At 41.4% G+C, this 20,384-nt stretch overlaps 3 protein-coding genes and 1 long non-coding RNA gene across 7 annotated transcripts; 3 read left to right on the top strand and 1 right to left on the bottom strand.

Moving 5' to 3' along the window:
* The first annotated feature begins 1,589 nt into the window (after positions 1-1,589).
* Positions 1,590-6,192, top strand: LOC113143313 (uncharacterized). The gene is made up of 4 exons (XR_003297019.2): positions 1,590-1,806; positions 2,803-2,897; positions 3,785-4,509; positions 5,676-6,192. It is a non-coding gene; the product is annotated as an uncharacterized LOC113143313 (long non-coding RNA).
* bacc1 (BPTF associated chromatin complex component 1) lies at positions 3,876-9,540 on the bottom strand. 2 transcript variants are annotated; one of them, XM_026328862.2, is made up of 6 exons: positions 9,136-9,526; positions 8,224-8,318; positions 7,028-7,129; positions 5,642-5,871; positions 5,440-5,541; positions 3,876-4,497 (listed from the first exon to the last, which is right to left on the bottom strand). In XM_026328862.2, exons 1-6 carry the CDS (start codon positions 9,154-9,156, stop codon positions 4,433-4,435), a joined length of 615 nt encoding a protein of 204 aa, XP_026184647.1. In that variant the 5' UTR covers positions 9,157-9,526; the 3' UTR covers positions 3,876-4,432. The 2 variants fall into 2 exon arrangements, with proteins under 2 accessions (XP_026184647.1, XP_026184648.1); XM_026328863.2 differs by lacking the exon at positions 7,028-7,129 and having other exon boundaries at positions 9,136-9,540.
* A 42-nt stretch (positions 9,541-9,582) lies between these two features.
* rnasekb (ribonuclease, RNase K b) lies at positions 9,583-11,841 on the top strand. Of its 2 annotated transcripts, none has more exons than XM_026328864.2 (3): positions 9,583-9,800; positions 10,834-10,916; positions 11,474-11,841. In XM_026328864.2, exons 1-3 carry the CDS (start codon positions 9,723-9,725, stop codon positions 11,616-11,618), a joined length of 306 nt encoding a protein of 101 aa, XP_026184649.1. In that variant the 5' UTR covers positions 9,583-9,722; the 3' UTR covers positions 11,619-11,841. The 2 variants fall into 2 exon arrangements, with proteins under 2 accessions (XP_026184649.1, XP_026184650.1); XM_026328865.2 differs by lacking the exon at positions 9,583-9,800 and adding an exon at positions 10,312-10,601 and having other exon boundaries at positions 10,773-10,916.
* Positions 11,842-14,716: 2,875 nt separating this feature from the next.
* On the top strand, positions 14,717-19,964 carry LOC113142523 (uncharacterized). Of its 2 annotated transcripts, none has more exons than XM_026327548.2 (5): positions 14,717-15,034; positions 16,413-16,704; positions 17,708-17,736; positions 18,951-19,337; positions 19,632-19,964. In XM_026327548.2, exons 2-5 carry the CDS (start codon positions 16,413-16,415, stop codon positions 19,866-19,868), a joined length of 945 nt encoding a protein of 314 aa, XP_026183333.1. In that variant the 5' UTR covers positions 14,717-15,034; the 3' UTR covers positions 19,869-19,964. The 2 variants fall into 2 exon arrangements, with proteins under 2 accessions (XP_026183333.1, XP_026183332.1); XM_026327547.2 differs by having other exon boundaries at positions 14,721-15,040.
* Positions 19,965-20,384: the final 420 nt, after the last annotated feature.

Here is a 20,384-nt window from a genome sequence, read left to right as displayed (position 1 = left end):
GTTCTAAAAACATGAAAATGATCTTGTAAAAAAACAAACACGTTTTATTTATTTATGTTGCTTGTCATGGAGACATTAATACGCTGCTGCCACTTTTACCTTGGATCCAGATGTGCTTAGGTTTGTTTTATTAGAAACTTTCATTACTTTTCTTCCACTGAGACTTTTTCAGTCCTCAGAAACGTTGAAGTGACGTTGCAGTTTGTTTGTTTTGGGACAGATATTTAACTTAAGTAACTAGTCGAGGTTTTTCAGTATTAAAGTGATATTTCCCTCCGGTAGAACTCTGTGGGTTCTCAGCACTAACGGTCAATCTCCAAACTGACCCTTCCTGACTTCCATTGTTCCTGAGCAGTTTTATTTTTCCAGAAGTCCAGAAAGGACAAGGACGTGCTGAGATTTTGACTAAAGACTCTCAAACCACAGATCCAGACTGGACCAAGCCCCAGGCTGGATCTGTGGTTTGAGAGTTTGTCAGTTTGAGTAAAGTTTCTGTCTCGCTGGACAAAACAAAACATTCAAAAACATCAGCCTGGACATTTGCTGTAGAATTTCTTTAATTGTCTAATGAGGGTGGCACGGTGCTGCAGTGGCATCACAGTGTCTCCTCACAGGAGGTTGTGGGTTTGAACCCTGGTCAAACTTTTAAGCTCTTTATGTTTGAGTGTTTCCCCGAAACAGAAGGATCGTCATTGGACACTAACACTCATCACTGTGAACAAACAGGTTAAAGCTGCTGAACATGACAGCGATCTGCCGGAGAGAGTCGGACTTTAAACAAAGGGCTGAGAGAGTTTTGTTCACGATGTTAAAGGGAACTAGAAGCACATCTCTGAAACATTCACACAAGCATTTTCAGAGTGTAAATACTTTTTCTTTCTTTTTCTTTTGGACAAATTCTCGACATAAAGACAAAAGAGAAGATGTATTTTTATGCAACAGAAAAATGAAAGTCTATATTCAAGTGTTCATTCCTTCCTGCTCTCATGGCTGTAAAATGACGCAGAATGACGTTTTAGTTTTTAGTGGAAACAATCCATGTACACACTATGAAAAATATAAATATTATATTGTATATGAAAGCTATCAATAAAAATCTGCAATAGGAGAAGTTGTGTTTAGTTTTTAGAACAGATGTGTGTCCATGTGGGTTTTATTGTCATTTTCTGATTGTTGTCAGTCTGAAACTGATTCGTTAATTCTACTAAAACAAAATGTTGTTTACATAATGAGGAATGAAAATGTTTAGTATTTTTTGAAACTGGGCTGATTAGTTAATTGACATGAAATCAATTCTAAATATTGATAAATCAGTTAAAATGACGTCATTTCCTGTTACTGGTGTGAATCAGAAACTGGTTTAGCTTTAGCTTTGCATTTATCACCAGTAACTTTGGGCTTGTTTGTTGTTTATTTCTCTCGTCTCTATGTCCAACAGTGCGGAACCGCCTCGTTTGTCCCGTTGAGGGACCCGACCCGTCTGTAAACCTGTCGGTTCCTCTTCGCGGAGAAAAATCCCAGGAAACTCAAACGCGTCACTTGAAGTCACGTGACAACGTTCCCTACGATCATTGGTTGAGTGAGTCTGGCGCGGGAAGGAGCGCGTAACAACCGGAAGAAGATCCACGTTGTATCGGAGAACTTTCCTGTTTCAGAAATTCGGTTCGTGACGCGGAGAAACGTTGACAAGCGGGACCGTTGTCTGACCCGGACCAAAGAAAACGGAACTTAGATTCATGGAGTGACGAGCAGCACCGGAACCAAGGAGCCAGAACTGAGCACGTGCAGCGACACGGCGCGTTAGAGGTAATCCGATTATTGTTTGTTATTGATCTGTTTTATTGGGATTGATCTGATTAATGATGTTATTGATGACTGACGTCACCGTGTTACAATCAGCGTGTTGTTGTTCGGGCTGGGGTCGTTTTAACGTTTATCAGGTGGATGATACAGGTGATGTATTGATCACTGATCAAAAGTCGGTTTACAAATATTTTTAATTGATTTTTGTCCTAATTCCAAATCTGTAATTTGACACGTGAAAAAGATTTTAAATCTGTTTGGATGTTTCAAACTAAAAGCTGAAGCTGAAGTGACTAAACGCTCTGTAGATGTTTTAAATGTTGACTAAACATACTAACTAAACATAAAAAGCTCAGAGTGATTGATCATCACATTTGGACCAGTAAGATTTAAAAATATCTGTAATTTAACAGGTGAAACATCTGAAATATCTGTTGGGATATATATATATATATATATATATATATATATATATATATGTGTGTGTGTGTGTGTGTGTAAGTAACGGTTTAATAGTCACTGTCTGTAACTAGAATCAGACTAAATAACTAATTGTTCTAGTGATCGATACTTTGCAGATAATCTGTGAACGATAAAACGGCGCAGTGACGTCATTTCAAGTATCGGAAATAGATTTGTGAATAGTCCAAATCCTGGTTCAAGACATCGACAATCACATGTTGACTGACATGTCATACAAGAACATTCAAATGTTTTGTAACCTACTCGATGTTAAAACTGTTTGGACTCACAGCCCGTACCAATATGGCGGCAGCTGACGCGCATGTACACGGGTCCAGGTTTTTAAACCGCAAAGCTCCGTGTTGGACCTGAACCTTTAGATAAACCAGACCTGAAGTTTCACTGCGGCTCAAAGAGCTTAGGTCTGTTTCTACAGCCTGAGGTCAAACTAATGTCGACACATGCGCAGTAAATTAGCTGTTAGTGTTTTTGTCTTTATCATAGACGTTTTCTGACCAAACAACCTGATTCCTGCAGGTGCTGGACTGACGTGCTGTTGGACTGAGACCCAGACGTTTCCCCTGTGGTCCAAAAAGCTTCTTTGGTTCTGACGGAGCAGTTCAGGCTCACAGGTGTCATGTTTTGTATTTATCCAACTTCTGACCCTGATTAAAAGCTAAAACTTTCATTCCTGTTGCAGATGAGGTGAGAACAGGATCAGAATCAGCAACACTGGAAACTGGGATTTGAATATTTGAAAATACATTTTAAATGTAAAAACTGAAAGATGTGATTCAACCGTTTAGAAAAAAAAGTGAATATCTGAAAAAACACTTTATTCTTTTTAGTGTCACAGATCAGTCTCTTCAAGTTTTAAAACTTGATTTGCAAACATTCAACTCATTTCTTGTTGTTTCTGATCTTTGACATATGTAAAACATTGTCCAGTCAGTCCACGATCACTTTTATATTGAAAATAAGTCATTTTGAGTTTTTTTTTTTCCCAAATCTGTGACGTCACTTATGAAACTGGCATTTAAAGAGTTAAATTGTCACCAAAAGTTGTTCCATTTGGTGAAATACGGTGAAAGTTATGGCCAAATTTAGAGAAAAATGACTCTCGGTGGATGAAAACGTCGTGAACATGACGTGATCTGAAACACTGAATCGACACAGTTGAGTGTTTGCAAAGCGAGTTTTAAAACTTGAAAAGAATGAAGCATTTTTCAGATATTCAGATTATCAAAGGGTTGAATCGTATCTTTCAGGTTTGAAACGAAAACTTCCACATTTAAAATGTATTTTCAAACATTCAAATCCCAGTTTTCACTGTCGCTGATTCTGAATCTGTTCTCACCTCATAGTTGCTGAAGGTGCTGGGCTGTTTAGCACCGACAGGACAGATGAAACAAGATCCCATCATGAAACAAAAGACCAAAAAACTGCTCTGAGTTCAGTTTTTTATTTAACATAATTAAAACAACTTTGCTCACAGTCAAATGTTTGTGTCTCGTGACAGGAACCATCATGATCTCCAGCTTCCAGGGAACCTGGACTCGGGTTCAGAGCAACAGTCTGGTGAGTTTTACTTTTTTTCTTGTCAACAAGTCCCGTGTTCAGAGGTCCTGTTTACTGAGACTTTAGAAATAAGACGTGTTGGTCCGAGTCTGTACACGGGATTTGTTGAATGTTTCCAAACACAGTAAACAGTCTTCACTTTAGTCTTTTGTGTGCCAACATGAAACAGGCGACTCATTAAAGAATAAAAAGTGAGGAGGCCACAAACAGCAGGAAGTGAATTTCACCTGATTTCCCAGACTCTGTTTCTCTACAGGTTCCTGAACAAGAAGCCGCAGCTCGACATTATTCTTCAAGGTACGTAAAACTTTGATTCTGCTCTGAAACATCTTTGCTGCAAAACAAAACCTCACCTGAAGCTCATCAGTCGGTTTCTCTTGAAGAAGAGGGGCAGGTTTGTGGACCCAGAACTGGACCCGTTGGTCTTTACAAACACTGAGCTCATTGTTGCTTTATACAGACTGACTGATGAACATCAGGGGAGTCTGACAGGATAGTCTTCTATAAAAAAATAAAGGTATGTTTGCAGCAGGGGGCTGGATTTGTTGAGGATGCAGCCCTGACTCTTCTGCACAGGGGAGGTCAAAGGTCAGCGGGAAAGGAGAGGGAGGTCACTGGAGTTCATGATGAGGCTGGAGTCCAGGTTGAGGCTCTCTGAGGAAACAGGTGAGATGTCACATCACAATCGGGGGTTTGAAAGATTGAAAGTGTCAAATATGATTTTAAACCTGAACATTTGAAGAAAATTAGAAAAAATAGTTTCGCTCTTTTGAAACAGGGGTCTCCAACTCCAGTCCACTAGAGCCACTGTCCTGCTTCTTTTCCAACTGTCCCTGCCCTTCCAGCTTCTGACTGGCTCAACACACCTGACCCAGGTAATCAGCAGAGCGTAGAGCAGGGATAGTTGGAAAACAAGCAGGACAGTGGCCCTGGACTTTGAGACCCCTGTTTTAAAACATACAAATCTGAGCTTTCAGAGTTTTGAGACTTCAGACGCTCGGCACCTTCAGGCTGGAGCTCACAGATACTTGACCAATCAGCTAAGAGTAATCTGTATCTGTTCTTGATCCTTAAAAAGTGTTAAACCAGGAGCAGAGTCAACCTGCAGCTGAACATCTGAAGTCTCAAAACTCTGAAAACTCAGATCTGTAACAATCAATGAAGATATTTTTCCAAACACAAACATTATTTTCAAATGCTCCAATTTTGTTCTTCAGTTTTAAAACTGTGTTTTCAAATTGTTCAAATCCTAGTTTCAGTGTTGAAAAGTCCGAGTGGGTTTGGGCTCCAAGTGAAATTCTGTTCAGCTCAAACCAAGTCCAGACTAACAGCAACAACCGTCTCACACTCATATCCAGCCCTTCACTATTTCACCACTGGGCACAACTCAGGGTTTGGTGAGCTGGAGAATCCGGGGCTTGAACCACCAACCTCTCAGGCAGTAGCCAACCTGTTCTACCGCCTGAGCTACAGCCCAGCTCACGTTGACCAGGACAGATACACCACATTGTTGCTGTTGGTCTCTGGATGGGGTTTGGACTCAAACAGTCTCTGAAGCTGAAAACTACAAGTGGGTTTGGGGTCAATGATACTGACCTTGATCAAAATTCAGCTTCTTGTTGGAGGCGTCTCCAAGTCCCTCGATGTCCACGAGGTCACTGTTCACGTCGGAGTCGTTGAGAGCGCTGAGAGTCACGTCTGGGGGGGGGGGGGGGGGGGTATTGATCATTATCAATCATCACATTGACATCTGACCTATTGACACTTAAAGTTAACGTCACTTCCTGTAATTTCTCACCTGCTGTCTTCTGTTTCTTGATGGGTGGGGCCAGGGAGGGGCTGTTCTGCATTCCAGTTGCCACGACAACCTGCGAGGTCGGCACGGTGATCATGGCGGGAGCGGTCGCCGCGGGAGCTGGCGTCATGGCGACGGAGCTTTTCTTGACAGCCTTCTTTGGGGATTCAGAGGAAATGGGGACCCGGCTGTCTTCGTACAACTTCCTCTTCACGGTGCTCTTTATTTGGGCTCTGCAGAAGAAGAACAGCAGACGTTAACTAACAGACCGGTCACCAGCCGGTTACAGCCCGGACTGGACTCTGTTCTGAGGGTTTAGTGGGCCTGCATTGAAAAACTAGTCTCAATTACTCAGTTCACTGTTCGATCAATGAAACACTGGAGAGCCAGGTCAGCTGATCAGAGCTAACCAGTAACATCCTGGCATCTCAGCTGGTTTCCTTTCCCTTCTTGGTTATTTTATTAATTCTGTAATTTCACTGCAAACATCTGCTTTTCCCACATAAACCACTTTGCTCTGTCAAACTGTGTAAATAAAAACATTTATTTACTAATTCAATGAGTCTGTTATAATTTCTTGTTTTAGAAAACTCGTTTATTTTTGTCACGTACTACAAATAAAAACTTTAATTTCTAACCAGCAAAGTCTGTCAAGATTTAATTAAAATGATTTTTCAATTATCAAAATAGTTGCAGGTTAAATAAATTAACTCAAAGAAGTGAAGCATTTGTAACAAGTTCTGTGTCTTTAATTATAATTTTAAAATAAACCAACTGCACTAAAAACATTTCTCAAGTTTCAGGTTAAAGAAAACTGATTTTTCTACAGGAACAAACATTAATTCATGAACTGAATTATTTTTCTGTGTAATGATGTAAAAAGAATTAATGCCTTCCCTACTTTTTCATCTTACTTGTAATGAACACAAACCCGCCAACCAGTCCAGGTATGTGCACATCCCGCCATGTTCAGTTCTTAACCCTGATCTCTCGTGTCAGTATCAGACGCAGAAGCCGCCATCTTATTTTTCAGTCGCGTGCTGTTCGTAAGATTAATTTCAGGGGAACGAATCTGACACTGTGATCGGACCAAGTCCTGTTTCGCTTTAGGACAGCCCACAGACACAGGAAGACTCTGGCCTAACGCACCGATGTTGACTTGCCGTAATTGCTCAAAGAGAAGACCCTCGCTGTGGAATGTGGAACGGGTCTGAACTCAAAAGGCATCGCCAGCTTTCTGGTTACGTTAGTGTTAGAAATCGTACCAGCGTGCTGCGACATCAAAGTGTGCACCTGCTACGCAAAACGCGAACAGGTTGGCAGGTCTGTGAACAGCTTAAACCCTCATTACTAGCAGGGGAACTGGTCCTTCAACCCAGTGGGACTTACACAGTGCGCTCTTTGATCACAGTGCTGATGTTGTTCAGGTCGTCTCCAAATCGACGCACGGCCAAACGAAGCATCTCGATCTCCGTCTCCGTCCATTTGGCCCTGAGGACGAGGAGAAGGTCGAGTTATACTCATGGCGAGGGCCAAACACAAATACTATGTCCCTACTCTGCAGGCATACGTCTGTTAAAGAACAAACCAACAGCCACAGCTCCAAACGTGTCAGGAACCACAACAAAAAGCAGTTCTGGACCTTGGCTTCACCAGGACTCCAGCTGCCCAGAGAGAACCCAGTGGGCCGTTTCTCTAAACTTCAGCCTCTGAATGGATGAAGCCAAACAAGTTCAGACCCACCTGGAAACTTTCTATCCCGAACACAAAGAGAAGCCAGTTGGGTTTTTAGGAACAAACTGACAAACTGGCCGACAGAGTCTCTTTACTGACGCAGCATCTGGACCTTCAGAGGCTCAGCTGGATCCTACAGAGCAGCTCCAGAGTCGCCCAGTGGAAAAACACCAGGACCCAGTTTCAGCAAATGAAAGTCTGTTCCTCTGTCCAACACTGTCACATTGATGACAGGTCAGAGATACAGAACAGCTTCATGCACAGGTCAGACCCTGTTCTACTCTGCTCAGGGATGAAGCTGCTGATGAACTGACCTGCATTATTCACACGTTCAACTGTATAAAAGTTTGTGCACTTTAAGACTCTACTCCATCATTTACAACTATGGACGTCCTGATCTGATACAAAGAAAAAAACGGATACTGAGGCTGATAAAGGCATTTTTGTCCTCATCGGTATCGGCGTCATCGAGCTGAACCTCAGCCTGATCCTCGTTTTACGTCAACTTTGTTTTAAGCAGAGAGAAGAAGTTTGTAGCACGACGCAGCTAAAACGTCAGGAAATATTTAAAATTGGAAAACAAAACTGTCAGTTGTGATGTGAGTATTTCACAAGGTGCTAGTAACGGAGCTACTTTCAATACTAGGCAGTTCACTATAATGCAGCACTAAGAATTTGTTGTTGCTTCTGTGAAAGTGAAGCTGTTGGGCCACTGTGAGGTGGGACTGTGATGACATTACTCATTTACACTGATTTACTGTTACATTTTTTTTTCTTAAAGGAATGTAGAGCAGTTCAATTGGATTTTAAGTAGCCCAGTGTGTGTGTGTGTGTGTGTGCATGTGTCTCACCCTGCAGGGCTGGAGTCGGACACCGGGTGCAGCTGCATAGTCAGCTCTCCCAGTTTGGTGAACGCGGCTCCTGCTGCTGAGAAAATCTCACCGACCTGCAGGTCACAGGTTGAAACGTTAGAGATGAAACTGAAGCAACATGGAAACAAGATGCACGTCTAACCAAACCTAAACTAACTAAACTTAATCCATTCATTGGTTACTATATAGACAAAAGCCTAATCAATCACTATTTAAAGAAAGACGCCTCAAATTGTTGCTGCTTTTCCTGGTGTTAGGTCTGTTGTTTGGATAAAAGACATTTGTTGACAATAGCTCCACAAATTTGTTTCCAACTGACAGAAAATAACTTGCAGACTGATCAATAATAAATAATATTCAAAAAGATCAGCCACGGCCTTACATTGAATACAACTGACTAATGAGCTTCAAATGTGAGTTAATGACCAGGAATTTAATCAGGTGCTACTTTACAATCAATTCATCATTCAAATAATCTTTTAAACAAAAATGCAAAAAAAACAAAAACTAAATCTGGTCCCACCATGGACCTGGGATTGACAAATCATCTCTGACACTTATGGAGACCATAGAAAAACTGTAATAATTATTGATTTCAGACTCATCATTAGGAAGGTTCACACCGCTACTGGCTGCTTGTTTGGACTTCTACATTAAAGCGACACATCCAAGGTCTATAAGCTTCACGCCGAATCCACCACTAGATGCTGATGATGTGGGAGAACAACAGTTGATCTACTTAACATGACGTTTCTATTTGTGCCACAAGCAAAGGCATAAAATGTATAAATTGTTGAATGGAGTCTGTGTAACGTCAACTTCCAGCCGTGCGCCCAATGCACAGTGAGCGCACTCCAATAATAAAGTCGAACGTAGTCAGGTGAGACTTACCTTGGCAGAGGCAGACGTCATTACGGTGCAGGAGTGGAGGCTCTTGTCTTTAAATTTCTTCTTCAATCGAAACAAAATCAGGAAAACAAAAGTTAGCCGCTAGCTCAGTTAGCCGCTAACGTTAGCTCAGTTAGCCGCCAGCGCCAGTTAGCTCGCTGGCGTTAGCGGGCTTCCATTGAGGCCCGTGTCGAGATTTAAAACAAAACGAAGCTTTTAGAAAAGACGCAGCCGATTTATCGCTGTGGTTTAGTCTGAAATGTTTCTATAAATCACATATTCAGAGGAAAATATTGTTGATATCACACAACAAAGTAACGCTGGACAGGATAAAGAACGTTGCGTGAGTTTGGAAGTTGAACACCATTGGTCAGTCCAAAAGGAAAAGGCGGGGCATAGGCATAGGGCGTTTTCATTGGTCGACGCGCTGTGAGTCACGACAGCTGCCGAATCCTACCGAGTGAAAGCCGAGCGATGAGAGTCAGCTGACTGTGAGGCTCGGTCGCTGAATCTTCCTTCGATGAATTTTCTCAAATAAACGAATTGAAATCAAACCTGTTGCTGATCGATCGATCGAACCGGACACGGACATGCCGTCGCTGCTGTTCTGCGGGCCGAAGATGGCCGCGTGTGGGATAGTGATCAGCATCTGGGGGGTCATCATGCTGGTGAGAAATATGGATCCTGCAACAGGCTAAGTCCTGGACACGACACAGATTACACAGCCTCGATAAGACGTTTGTAGTGAAATATCGGAGCGTGTCAGAGTTAATGTTGTTGTTGTTGGTAAATTTTGTGACAAAGTAAAAAAACAAACAGTGGAAAAATAGACACCAAGCGCTCAATCTTCTCCGGGAAATAGACGGAGCCCAGTAGGCCGAGACCAATGTAAACACGTTATTGCACTAATGTAATGATTAACATTAAAGCTCGATCTAGAAAATGTATTGGACTATTTAAAATCTTAATTTTATGCTATTTATTTTATGTTTATTTTAATGTCTTCAGATTCTTAATTTGATGCCGCATTTTTCACATATGACAAACTTATACTAAACTAATAAAACCACCGAGAAGCTGCGGGGAATTTTCTTCTTGTGGAGAAAAAGACTTATCAGGTTTCCAGTCCAGTGATTTTATCAGGACAGACACAGAAAATCGTTTCATATTGTCATAAAAATACTGATTGGTTGATTATTTGCTGAGCCGATGACAGACTGTACGTCGGAGCAAATTTAAGACTTAAATTAATCATGTGACTTATTTTTGTCCTCGTGATGTTTCCCAACAGGAAGTCAGTTTTTCCACTTCCCCTGACAGAGACATGAGTAACAACTGTCAAACCCTAAAACACTGCAATAATTATTCTCACTATGGATCACATTGAGGTCCTGTAGTAATTTTCTAGCCTCAGCCAAAGATTTTGAAAGAAAAAGTTGATCTACAGGAAAGTACATTTACTCAAGTCCTGTACTTAAGTACAATTCTGAGGTATTTGTACTTTACTTGAGTATTTCCATCTGGTGCTACTTCATCCTTTCATGAATGACTACATTTACTTTGGATACTTCAAGTACATTTGGATGCTGATACTTTTGGACTTTTACTGCAGTAACATTTGGGGTGCAGGTCAGTTCTGTCCTGTGGCCTCTTGCAGGGTCCCCGAGCCTCATGTTGACCCACTGTGCTCTGTGTTTTCAGGCCATGCTTGGAATCTTCTTCAGCGCCAAGTCGGCCGTGCTGATCGAGGACGTCCCGTTCACTGAGGACGACATTAAGAACGAGTGAGTTAATATGAACCGTTAGTTATTGTTTCATTTGTATTTTATTTTGAAAGGGGGTTTAACATTAGAATTATTGGTGTTTTTTTAAGTCTAACTGAAATATTTGCTGGTTTTAGCTTCTTTAACACCAGGATCTGATGCTTCTTTGATACTAATCTCCAGGGTTTTGTAACTTCAGGGATTTGAAGACTTGAGGGAAATGACTGAATGAGTGATTGATAATAAAAATATATGTTATATCAACAATAGTCTTGTACCTACATGGGAAAATGAAAATATAAACTCTTCATAATATTATTTACTATCTAAATGTAAGAAATCCTCCTCAACATGTTTGGTATATTAGAGCTGAATCGATTAGGAATTTAATCAGCAGGTTTTCTGATATTTCATTAATCAATTTCTTTTTTAAATAACAGAGACTATGGTTCCTCGTCTGGATCTTTAACCCTTTGTAGACTAAAAACAGATTTTTGTTCAGACATTTCATTTAATTAAACCAGGTATCACCATGTGGATCAGCGTCCACAGTAACTCACCCGTTCTTCCCTCCGCAGTAAAAATCCTCCTCAGAACATCTACAATCTGTACAACCAGGTCGGCATCAACTGTTTCATCGCCGCCGCCGTCTACGTGGTGGTGGGCGCCGTCTCGCTCTGCCAGGTCCGACTCAACAAGCGCCAGGAGTACATGGTCACATAAACAGACCCGGACTGGTTCAGACTGTGGCGTGAGGCGAGGTGGAGGCCACCTGGCTTATTTATTTGGTTAAAACCTTCCTGTTTATTGTTGTTGTTGTTGTTGCTTCATTCCTGTTCATGAGGACGACCAAACGAGAAGAAGGCCTGTGCTGAAATGACCAGAAACAAACATGTCAGAACTTCCTGCTGTTTTCTGAAGAAATAAAACCTAAAAAGTAAAAGTTGGTCCATGTTTTTGTCTTTAATGCGACTGTGAAAGGTAAAATGAAAAAGTGAAAATTGTGACAAAACAGTTTGATTCTGTGCAATAAAGTGTGTGTGAGACAAAAAGATTGTGTGTTTGCATGAAGTCTGGTCTGAATCTTAAGTTTCTACATGAACTGGAGCTTCATTCATCCCAGAGGGAGAGTCTGTGCCGATGATCACAAACAGTGAAGGGACATAAATGTACAGAAAAGACTCCTCTGATCAGCCGACTAGTGATGCTGAAAAACACAGCAGGTCATAAAAAGGTTTCAGACCTGCTGAACAGTCAGTGGGAAGTGGGTCAGGAAGGTGAGTCATCACCTGATACCAGGTTCTGAACTCACAGACTGGGCGAATGTCCTGCAGTCAGTGGACCAGCGCAAACTGGTTTCCAGTTACTTTTGAAACAGATTTTAAATGTTTACATTTAAATCCAGGATCCAGCTCAGACCTTGCTCTTTGTTTATAAATGTCTTAGTTGTCTCGGTCCGTCTTTTTGGACTTTCAGACCTGCTAACTGAATATGCCCAGCCAGAACAATGAGGTCCTCTACACTATTTCTCTTATCTACCCCAAGAACCAAACTCAAATCCAGCGGTGATAGAGCTTTCCCAGGCAGGTCCCAGGCTTTGGAATAGTCTGCCCCTGACTATCTGATCTGTACAGATAATTGATCTTTTTAAATCCAGGTTGAAGACGTACCTTTTTACACTGGCTTTCAATGCAAGCTATGCTTGAGTTTTAGCTGAATGAACTAGCTCTTAGTATTTCATATGCTCTTTTATGTTTAATTTATCATATTTATGTATGCATGTGTATGTATATATGTGTATGTACGTATATACATACAGTGGGTACGGAAAGTATTCAGACCCCTTTAAATTTTTCACTCTTTATGTCATTGCAGCCATTTGCCAAAATCAAAAAAGTTCATTTTATTTCTCATTAATGTACACTCAGCACCCCATCTTGACAGAAAAAAACAGAAATGTAGAAATTTTTGCAAATTTATTAAAAAAGAAAAACTGAAATATCACATGGTCATAAGTATTCAGACCCTTTGCAGTGACACTCATATTTAACTCACATGCTGTCCATTTCTTCTGATCCTCCTTGAGATGGTTCTGCTCCTTCATTGGAGTCCAGCTGTGTTTAATTAAACTGATTGGACTTGATTAGGAAAGGCACACACCTGTCTATATAAGACCTTACAGCTCGCAGTGCATGTCAGAGCAAATGAGAATCATGAGGTCGAAGGAACTGCCCAAGGAGCTCAGAGACAGAACTGTGGCAAGGCACAGATCTGGCCAAGGTTACAAAAGAATTTCTGCAGCACTCAAGGTTCCTAAGAGCACAGTGGCCTCCATAATCCTCAAATAGAAAAAGTTTGGGACGACCAGAACTCTTCCTAGACCTGGCCGTCCAGCCAAACAGCAATCGTGGGAGAAGAGCCTTGGTGAGAGAGGTAAAGAAGAACCCAAAGATCACTGTGGCTGAGCTCCAGAGATGCAGTAGGGAGATGGGAGAAAGTTCCACAAAGTCAACTATCACTGCAGCCCTCCACCAGTCGGGGCTTTATGGCAGAGGGGCCCGACAGAAGCCTCTCCTCAGTGCAAGACACATGAAAGCCTGCATAGAGTTTGCCAAAAAACACATGAAGGACTCCCAGACTATGAGAAATAAGATTCTCTGGTCTGATGAGACCAAGATTGAACTTTTTGGCGTTAATTCTAAGCGGTATGTGTGGAGAAAACCAGGCACTGCTCATCACCTGCCCAATACAATCCCTACAGTGAAACATGGTGGTGGGAGCATCATGTTGTGGGGGTGTTTTTCAGCTGCAGGGACAGGACGACTGGTTGCAATTGAAGGAAAGATGAATGTGGCCAAGTACAGAGATATCCTGGAAGAAAACCTCTTCCAGAGTGCTCAGGACCTCAGACTGGGCCGAAGGTTCACCTTTCAACAGGACAATGACCCTAAGCACACAGCTAAAATAACAAAGCAGTGGCTTCGGAACAACTCTGTGACCGTTCTTGACTGGCCCAGCCAGAGCCCTGACCTAAACCCAATTGAGCATCTCTGGAGAGACCTGAAAATGGCTGTCCACCAACGTTCACCATCCAACCTGACAGAACTGGAGAGGATCTGCAAGGAAGAATGGCAGAGGATCCCCAAATCCAGGTGTGAAAAACTTGTTGCATCATTCCCAAGAAGACTCATGGCTGTACTAGCTCAAAAGGGTGCTTCTACTCAATACTGAGCACAGAGTCTGAATACTTATGACCATGTGATATTTCAGTTTTTCTTTTTTAATAAATTTGCAAAAATTTCTACATTTCTGTTTTTTTCTGTCAAGATGGGGTGCTGAGTGTACATTAATGAGAAATAAAATGAACTTTTTTGATTTTGGCAAATGGCTGCAATGACACAAAGAGTGAAAAATTTAAAGGGGTCTGAATACTTTCCGTACCCACTGTATATATGTTTTTTCCTATTCGTCCAGCACTTTGGGCAGCAAGAGCCATTGTAAATGTGCTATATAAATAAAACTGACATTGACATTTTAACCCAAACGTGCCGGTCTCTACGCCCCACAAACCTGAGTGTGGGGACGCTGGACTTCAAGAGCTGCTGTGACAACATCTGGATAAATATAAAGTGTTTGACTATAACTTCATTCACCAAAGAACAAACCACTGGAGGACGTGATTTATTTATGACTCCAGTTCACTCATATTTACAATGAACGTCTGATTTGTTTTTCTATCAGGGTAAACTTGGTGACTAACAAGGAGAAAAGCTCTGTGGTTCATTTTCCCCCAAGTGAAAGTGAAAGTACCACGTATGGCAGATGGCAGGGCATAGAGAAACGGGACATAATCAGGATTTATGGTCACAGATGGAACAAAAAAAAAAAAAAACGCATTTCTGATGATCTAATCATGTTTATATAAAGTTTTTTTTTACCTTTTACTGTAGATACTGAGCTCTGCCAAGGCCACACCCAAACACATGTTCTAATCTTCTGCTTCCTGAAAGCGCCATTGGAAGAAATCTGTCCAGCTGCATCTACGACAAAAGAGGATCTTAACCAACAAAAGTCAACACTTTTGTAAGATTAACCTTCTACAACAACAGAAGCTCTAATCAGGCCCGGTTGGACTAGAGGTGAGGGTGAGTAACCAGAAGTTAAGGGTTATGTCTGGGCTCAGAGTATTTGCATTTCCTGTGAATGAAAGACATGAAGCACATTAACATGCAGATTTAACCAGTTTTCATGAGTCGCTGGTGAAGCGGGAGCCTTTTAAGGCAGACATATAAAAAACATGTTCCCTCCGGTTCTGACTAAACTTTTGATCCCACGGGAGAAATTCAGCTGTTTCAGCTGAAGACGGGTAGAAATATATTCGTGAGCGGCAATGAGAGGCCCAGGTACCTCCGGTGCCACAAGCCCTGACATGTTGCCATCTAATATTCAATTCAATTCAGTTTTGTTTGTATAGCGCCAAATCACAATTCAATCATCTCAAGACACTTTACAAAAAAGAAAAAAATAATCCAGGACTAGGGACACCTGTAAAAGGTACAGAGAGAGAGAACAAACTAGAGCAGGGGTATTCAACTAAAACTTAAAGTTTAAAGAGGTCCAGTTAGAGAAAAGTTCTTGAAGCAAAGGTCTGGAAGATCATAATATCTAACTAGTTAGTGTGATATATATTTAAGTAGCCTAGTAGTTTTATCAGCATCTTCATGTAATCAATACCTGACTGTCAAATCAAATGCATTCATAATCTTTATGTTATGTCTCATAATGGCGTTTCACACTGGCACATTGGCCACGGTTTCTGAACATATGAGACACACTGGTTTAGTGTTCCCAGTGGGAAGTATGAACAGAAATGAGTCTGTCCATTTCGAATTAAATGCTCTATTTTCGCAGTCCACTTTTCTTTTTTTGGAGGGCGCCATTTGTTCCTTATTTTTCTCTCCCTTTCTCCATCTCACTCGCCTGTTTCTCTCCCTTTGTTTTCTACATGTATCGCCTTTTTTCTTTTTCTTTGTACCAGAAAGCCAGATTTGTCGCTAGTCGCTTTTTAAAAATGTGTCGCTAGAGGGGTCTCAATACTCGCTTACACATGAAAAAAATGCATTAGAAATTAAACTACATGCCAACCACAAGACCCATTGACATAAGGGGGCACCATGGAGTCCATGGGCCACACCCATTGTTTAGACTGTGGTAACAGATGTCTACAGTAAATTTTTATAGTTTTCCCCCATGGGAATCAGTTCAACAGAATGCGAATAAAACAAGAATAAAAATACAGAATAGTACAAAATGAAAAACAGGAAAAGTAAAAAAAAAAAAAAAAAGTACACATCTACAGTAGGCTACCTATATTAGGATATTAGGACAGCCTTATTTTTGTCATTTTACATTCAAAGATCTGTGATTCTGTGTGTGTGTTACTGGGTCGGAAGAAAAGTGATTAAACATTATGATGAACTGAGTTTTTCTCCTCATACGTTTCTTTGTGTGTGACAGATGTCTCAGACTTCAAAGAAAAGATGGAAAGAAACCCTGATCTCAATCCTGGAGAACTTGACTCCACCACAGTTCAAAAAGATGCTGAACCTTCTGGACAAAATCCCTCAAGGTTTAAAGAATATGAGACTTAAAGTCGAGGCAGCCCAGAGAATCCTCGAGACCTATGGGGACAAAGAGTCCATCCGTGAAATAAATGAAGTAATGAAAAAGATCCCTCGGAACGATGCTGCAATCCAGGACCTGCTGGCTCCTTTTGTGAGAAAAGTGAAGAGCAAACCCCAGAAAAAGAGTGAGTTGACAGTGAAGTGAAAAGTCAAGTGCTGCCTCAAACTTACAGCAACACATCAGAAGATCTTAGGAGTTGTGCATTTGTGCAGAGTTCTGGTCTGTTTTGTACCGATTCTTTGTGCAGTTGATTATCCAGTGTGCTGGACCTGCATTGGTTTGTGCTGCAGGGGAAAAACTCTCCACCTGCACAACCACCTAAAACTCCAAAAGTTCAGAACTGTGGTTCTTGTCAAAGCCAAACTGAGAAACCTTCAACAGAGTAGTACAAAGATCTTTTATGTCACACACCTGAACCTGAACCAAAACTTACAAAGTTGTCTGAAAGTTCAGCTGAGGCTCAACAGTTAAATTCAATTCAATTCAATTCAGTTCAATTCAATTTTATTTGTATAGCGCCAAATCACAATACAAATCATCTCAAGGCACTTTACAAAAACTAAAACTAAAAACCCAACAAATCCCTTATGAGCAGCACTTGGTGACAGTGGAGAGGAAAAAACTCCCTTTAACGGAGGAAAAAACCTCCAGCAGAACCGGGCTCAGTTTGGGCGGCCATCTGCCTCGACCGGTTGGGGTGAGTGGATAGAGCAGAGAGAAAAGAACAGCAACAATAAACAACAAATAGACACTGCAGGTTGGTGGGACCAGTAACTGCACATCAGCGATATACAGCTCCAGGACCAGGGACACCTGCAGAAGGTACAGAGAGAGAGAGAGAGAGAGAGAGGGAGGGAGCACAAACTAGGGGAGGGAGAGAGCACAAGGTTAGTAACATTCAATGGTGAAATATACATGTGAGGGGGGAGGAGAGGAAGAGAGGGTTAGGGTAGGGGAGGTCAGTGCACCGATGGTCCTCAGGCAGTCTAGGCCTATAGCAGCATAACTAAGGGATGGTTCAGGGTTACCTGAAGCCAGCCCTAACTATATGCTTAAATAAATCATGGCGAAAGATGGAGGGAAAAACAGGCAGTGTAGAAACTGACTGGCTGTTTCTTCTCTTACAGAGCAAGAGGAGAAGAGAGAAACCAACAAGGTAAGAGGCGGGAAATAAAACTACACCTGCTAACGTTGAGTAATGTGATGCTGTAAATGTCACGGCCCGTATTCATAAAGCATCTGAGAGTCCTCTCAGAGAGCTCCTGTCCTAGCCTGAAAAGTCCCAGCTGGGAGTCCTGGACTAAAAGTGATTTAGGAAACTTCTCAGACCAACTCTGAGTAAGGAAAGTACAAAGACCGTTATCATATTGAGGAGGTGGGGTTGGCCCACCCGTTGAATTCCCGTTGTGACGCAGCATTTCAAGGACTGTGATTGGTTGATCACATGTTGATCTGTAAAGGTCTTAAAATGCCTCTTAGCGAAAATAGAATAAATGATAATAGAATGAACAGTGAAGTCATAAAATGTTTGCAGTAAGAAATTGTATAATCATGAACACAGATTACTTTATGTGAAGTTTCTGTTATAGGCTAAATATCTTCAAGTTAATTAAAACAACCAAATGTTGAAAATGTGTCCACCAATTTCCGCAGTAGTTACTATATTCATTTACCAAACTGATTTTATTACTTGTTAAACCATTTGAGATTGATGGGAGCTAAATGACTCAGCTTTTACCATTGTACATGACAGTCTGTTTAATTTTCACTATTGGATGGCATGTAACTGCAACTGCTGCACTGTTGCATATTTTCAGTTGCCAAATACGTCAGTGCTGTGATCACTTTCATTTCTGGCGTTAGGGCATTACTACGTTGGGTGGGTGAGATGTGAGTGCTTCTCTAATAAGTTCAACGACAAACATTATTCCATCCCGATCCAACCTGTAGCGTTTAATTAACTCACGATGGTTCAGCGTTTGCAGAATATTTCGTCTTTCCACCATTTTGTCCTCTGCTAAAGAAACTCTTAAGCCTCTTCAAAGTCCTCCTCTCTACTCTTAACAATTTTTACCTTAGGATCTGTTTTAGGGCTGAGATGTTCCATGAATCATTTTTATCTTTACTAAGATTTAGTCCTAAATTTAAGGGGAAATTCTAAGAAAATGTCATAATTGGTGAAATTAAAATTCTAAGAAATTCCTTAGAATTGGGACACTAGGAGCAACTTTTAAGCTTTGTGAATATGGACCCAGATCATTCTGTCAGTGTCACTATAGTCAACACATCATTGACCTGGGTACTAAGCAGTGAACACATACACTTTGTCATTTATGCTCATGCTGCCTTAATGGACGTTTTATTCCTCAGCGTTTCCAGAAACAAAGCATCCGTGCTGTGGTATCCAGGGGTCAACTTCCTGACACCAAATGCATCATTGGGAAAGTTTGTAAGAAATCAGAACTTCGTACATATAGAACCCAAAAAAATGAGGAAAAGTTCTTCTTCCACCTGGGGGTTGCTGATAAAACAGCCAGTGTTAAGGTGATGGTGTATGGAAACCAGCGCTTTGCAACCATCACAGAAGGGACATGCTACTCTTTCAGAAAAGTCCTGGTGGAGGGAAACATGATCAAGGTCACCAGATTGAGCTATGTGGTGAAGACCAGATCAGTTCAACTCCCACCAGAGCTGGAGATGGAAGCTCAGAGTCTCATTTCCCAGCAGGCCCAGGCGGCACAAACAGCTGCTGACACGGTGAGCTTCCCTCAGAGACGGTCCTAGAAATTAGTTTGTGAATGTTTGTGTTCAGAACCCTTCCAAAATCCACTGGAGATCAGTAATTAACATGTCATCCCTGTGTACACACACAGTAAAGTAAAAACTAGTAACAATTTGATTTGTCCTTCAGTTTTTGTGTTCAACAATCTGAAATTAAAGGACACAACAGAAATTAGAGCTGAACCAATACCCAGCCACTTGTGGACCCCTTAATCAGAAAGTCAAACAGTCCAAAGCCTCAGTGACAAACATCGATTTGTGTTTCTGCAGGTTCAGAACGTCCAGATTCGCATCACGAGAATCACAAAATCCAACAAGAAGTACACTCACCTGGAGGCAGAGCTCAACCAGCAGCATCTAAACCTTCAGGTGACACATCTACGTCTGGCAAAGGCCCTCGGCTTCACACTGGGGGAGGATTTTGGACAGATGCTCCAGAACCAAATACCGTTCTCAGCAGATGTAAAAATACAAGGAAAAATAATTAAAGACATTGAAAAGCTGTAACAGTGTTTATATTTCAAACGTGCACTCATCATAGCTGTGACTTATTTTTTAAAATCAAAACTTCAATTTTTAAATAAAGTCACTTACAGCAGGAAATGCTGTTTTTGTGTTTTCTGTGTCTTGGCTGATTTGACTGTCTGGTTGCAAAGCTGCATGTTCCAGATTTTACCGTTTCTGACCAAAAGGGTCCAGGATCCAGCTTCAGACTGAGAGAGAACCAACCTGATTCAGCTTCAACACCCACAGAGGGAACTCCACTTTTACTGGCGTTTGCTCTAAAGAGGACGCACCTCAGGTCACTGCTTCCAAAGGTACCAGTCAGGGACCATCAGAGGAACTAGAAATCCTTTTTGTGGTTCCACTGCATGTTAAGAACCAAAACCACCAGACAAACCAGACCCAAGTCACCCAGAAGCAGCCCATAGGGGACTTACAAAGTAAAAGCCTGAGTTATTTTCATGCGCAGTGATTTAGCATAACAGACTTTCACAGCTGAAACCTTGAATATGAAGTTAA

The sequence above is a fragment of the Mastacembelus armatus genome, chromosome 14 (assembly GCF_900324485.2).
Source record: "Mastacembelus armatus chromosome 14, fMasArm1.2, whole genome shotgun sequence".
In the NCBI taxonomy this organism is placed as follows: domain Eukaryota; kingdom Metazoa; phylum Chordata; class Actinopteri; order Synbranchiformes; family Mastacembelidae; genus Mastacembelus; species Mastacembelus armatus.
This window is presented reverse-complemented; position numbering and strand designations above follow the sequence as displayed.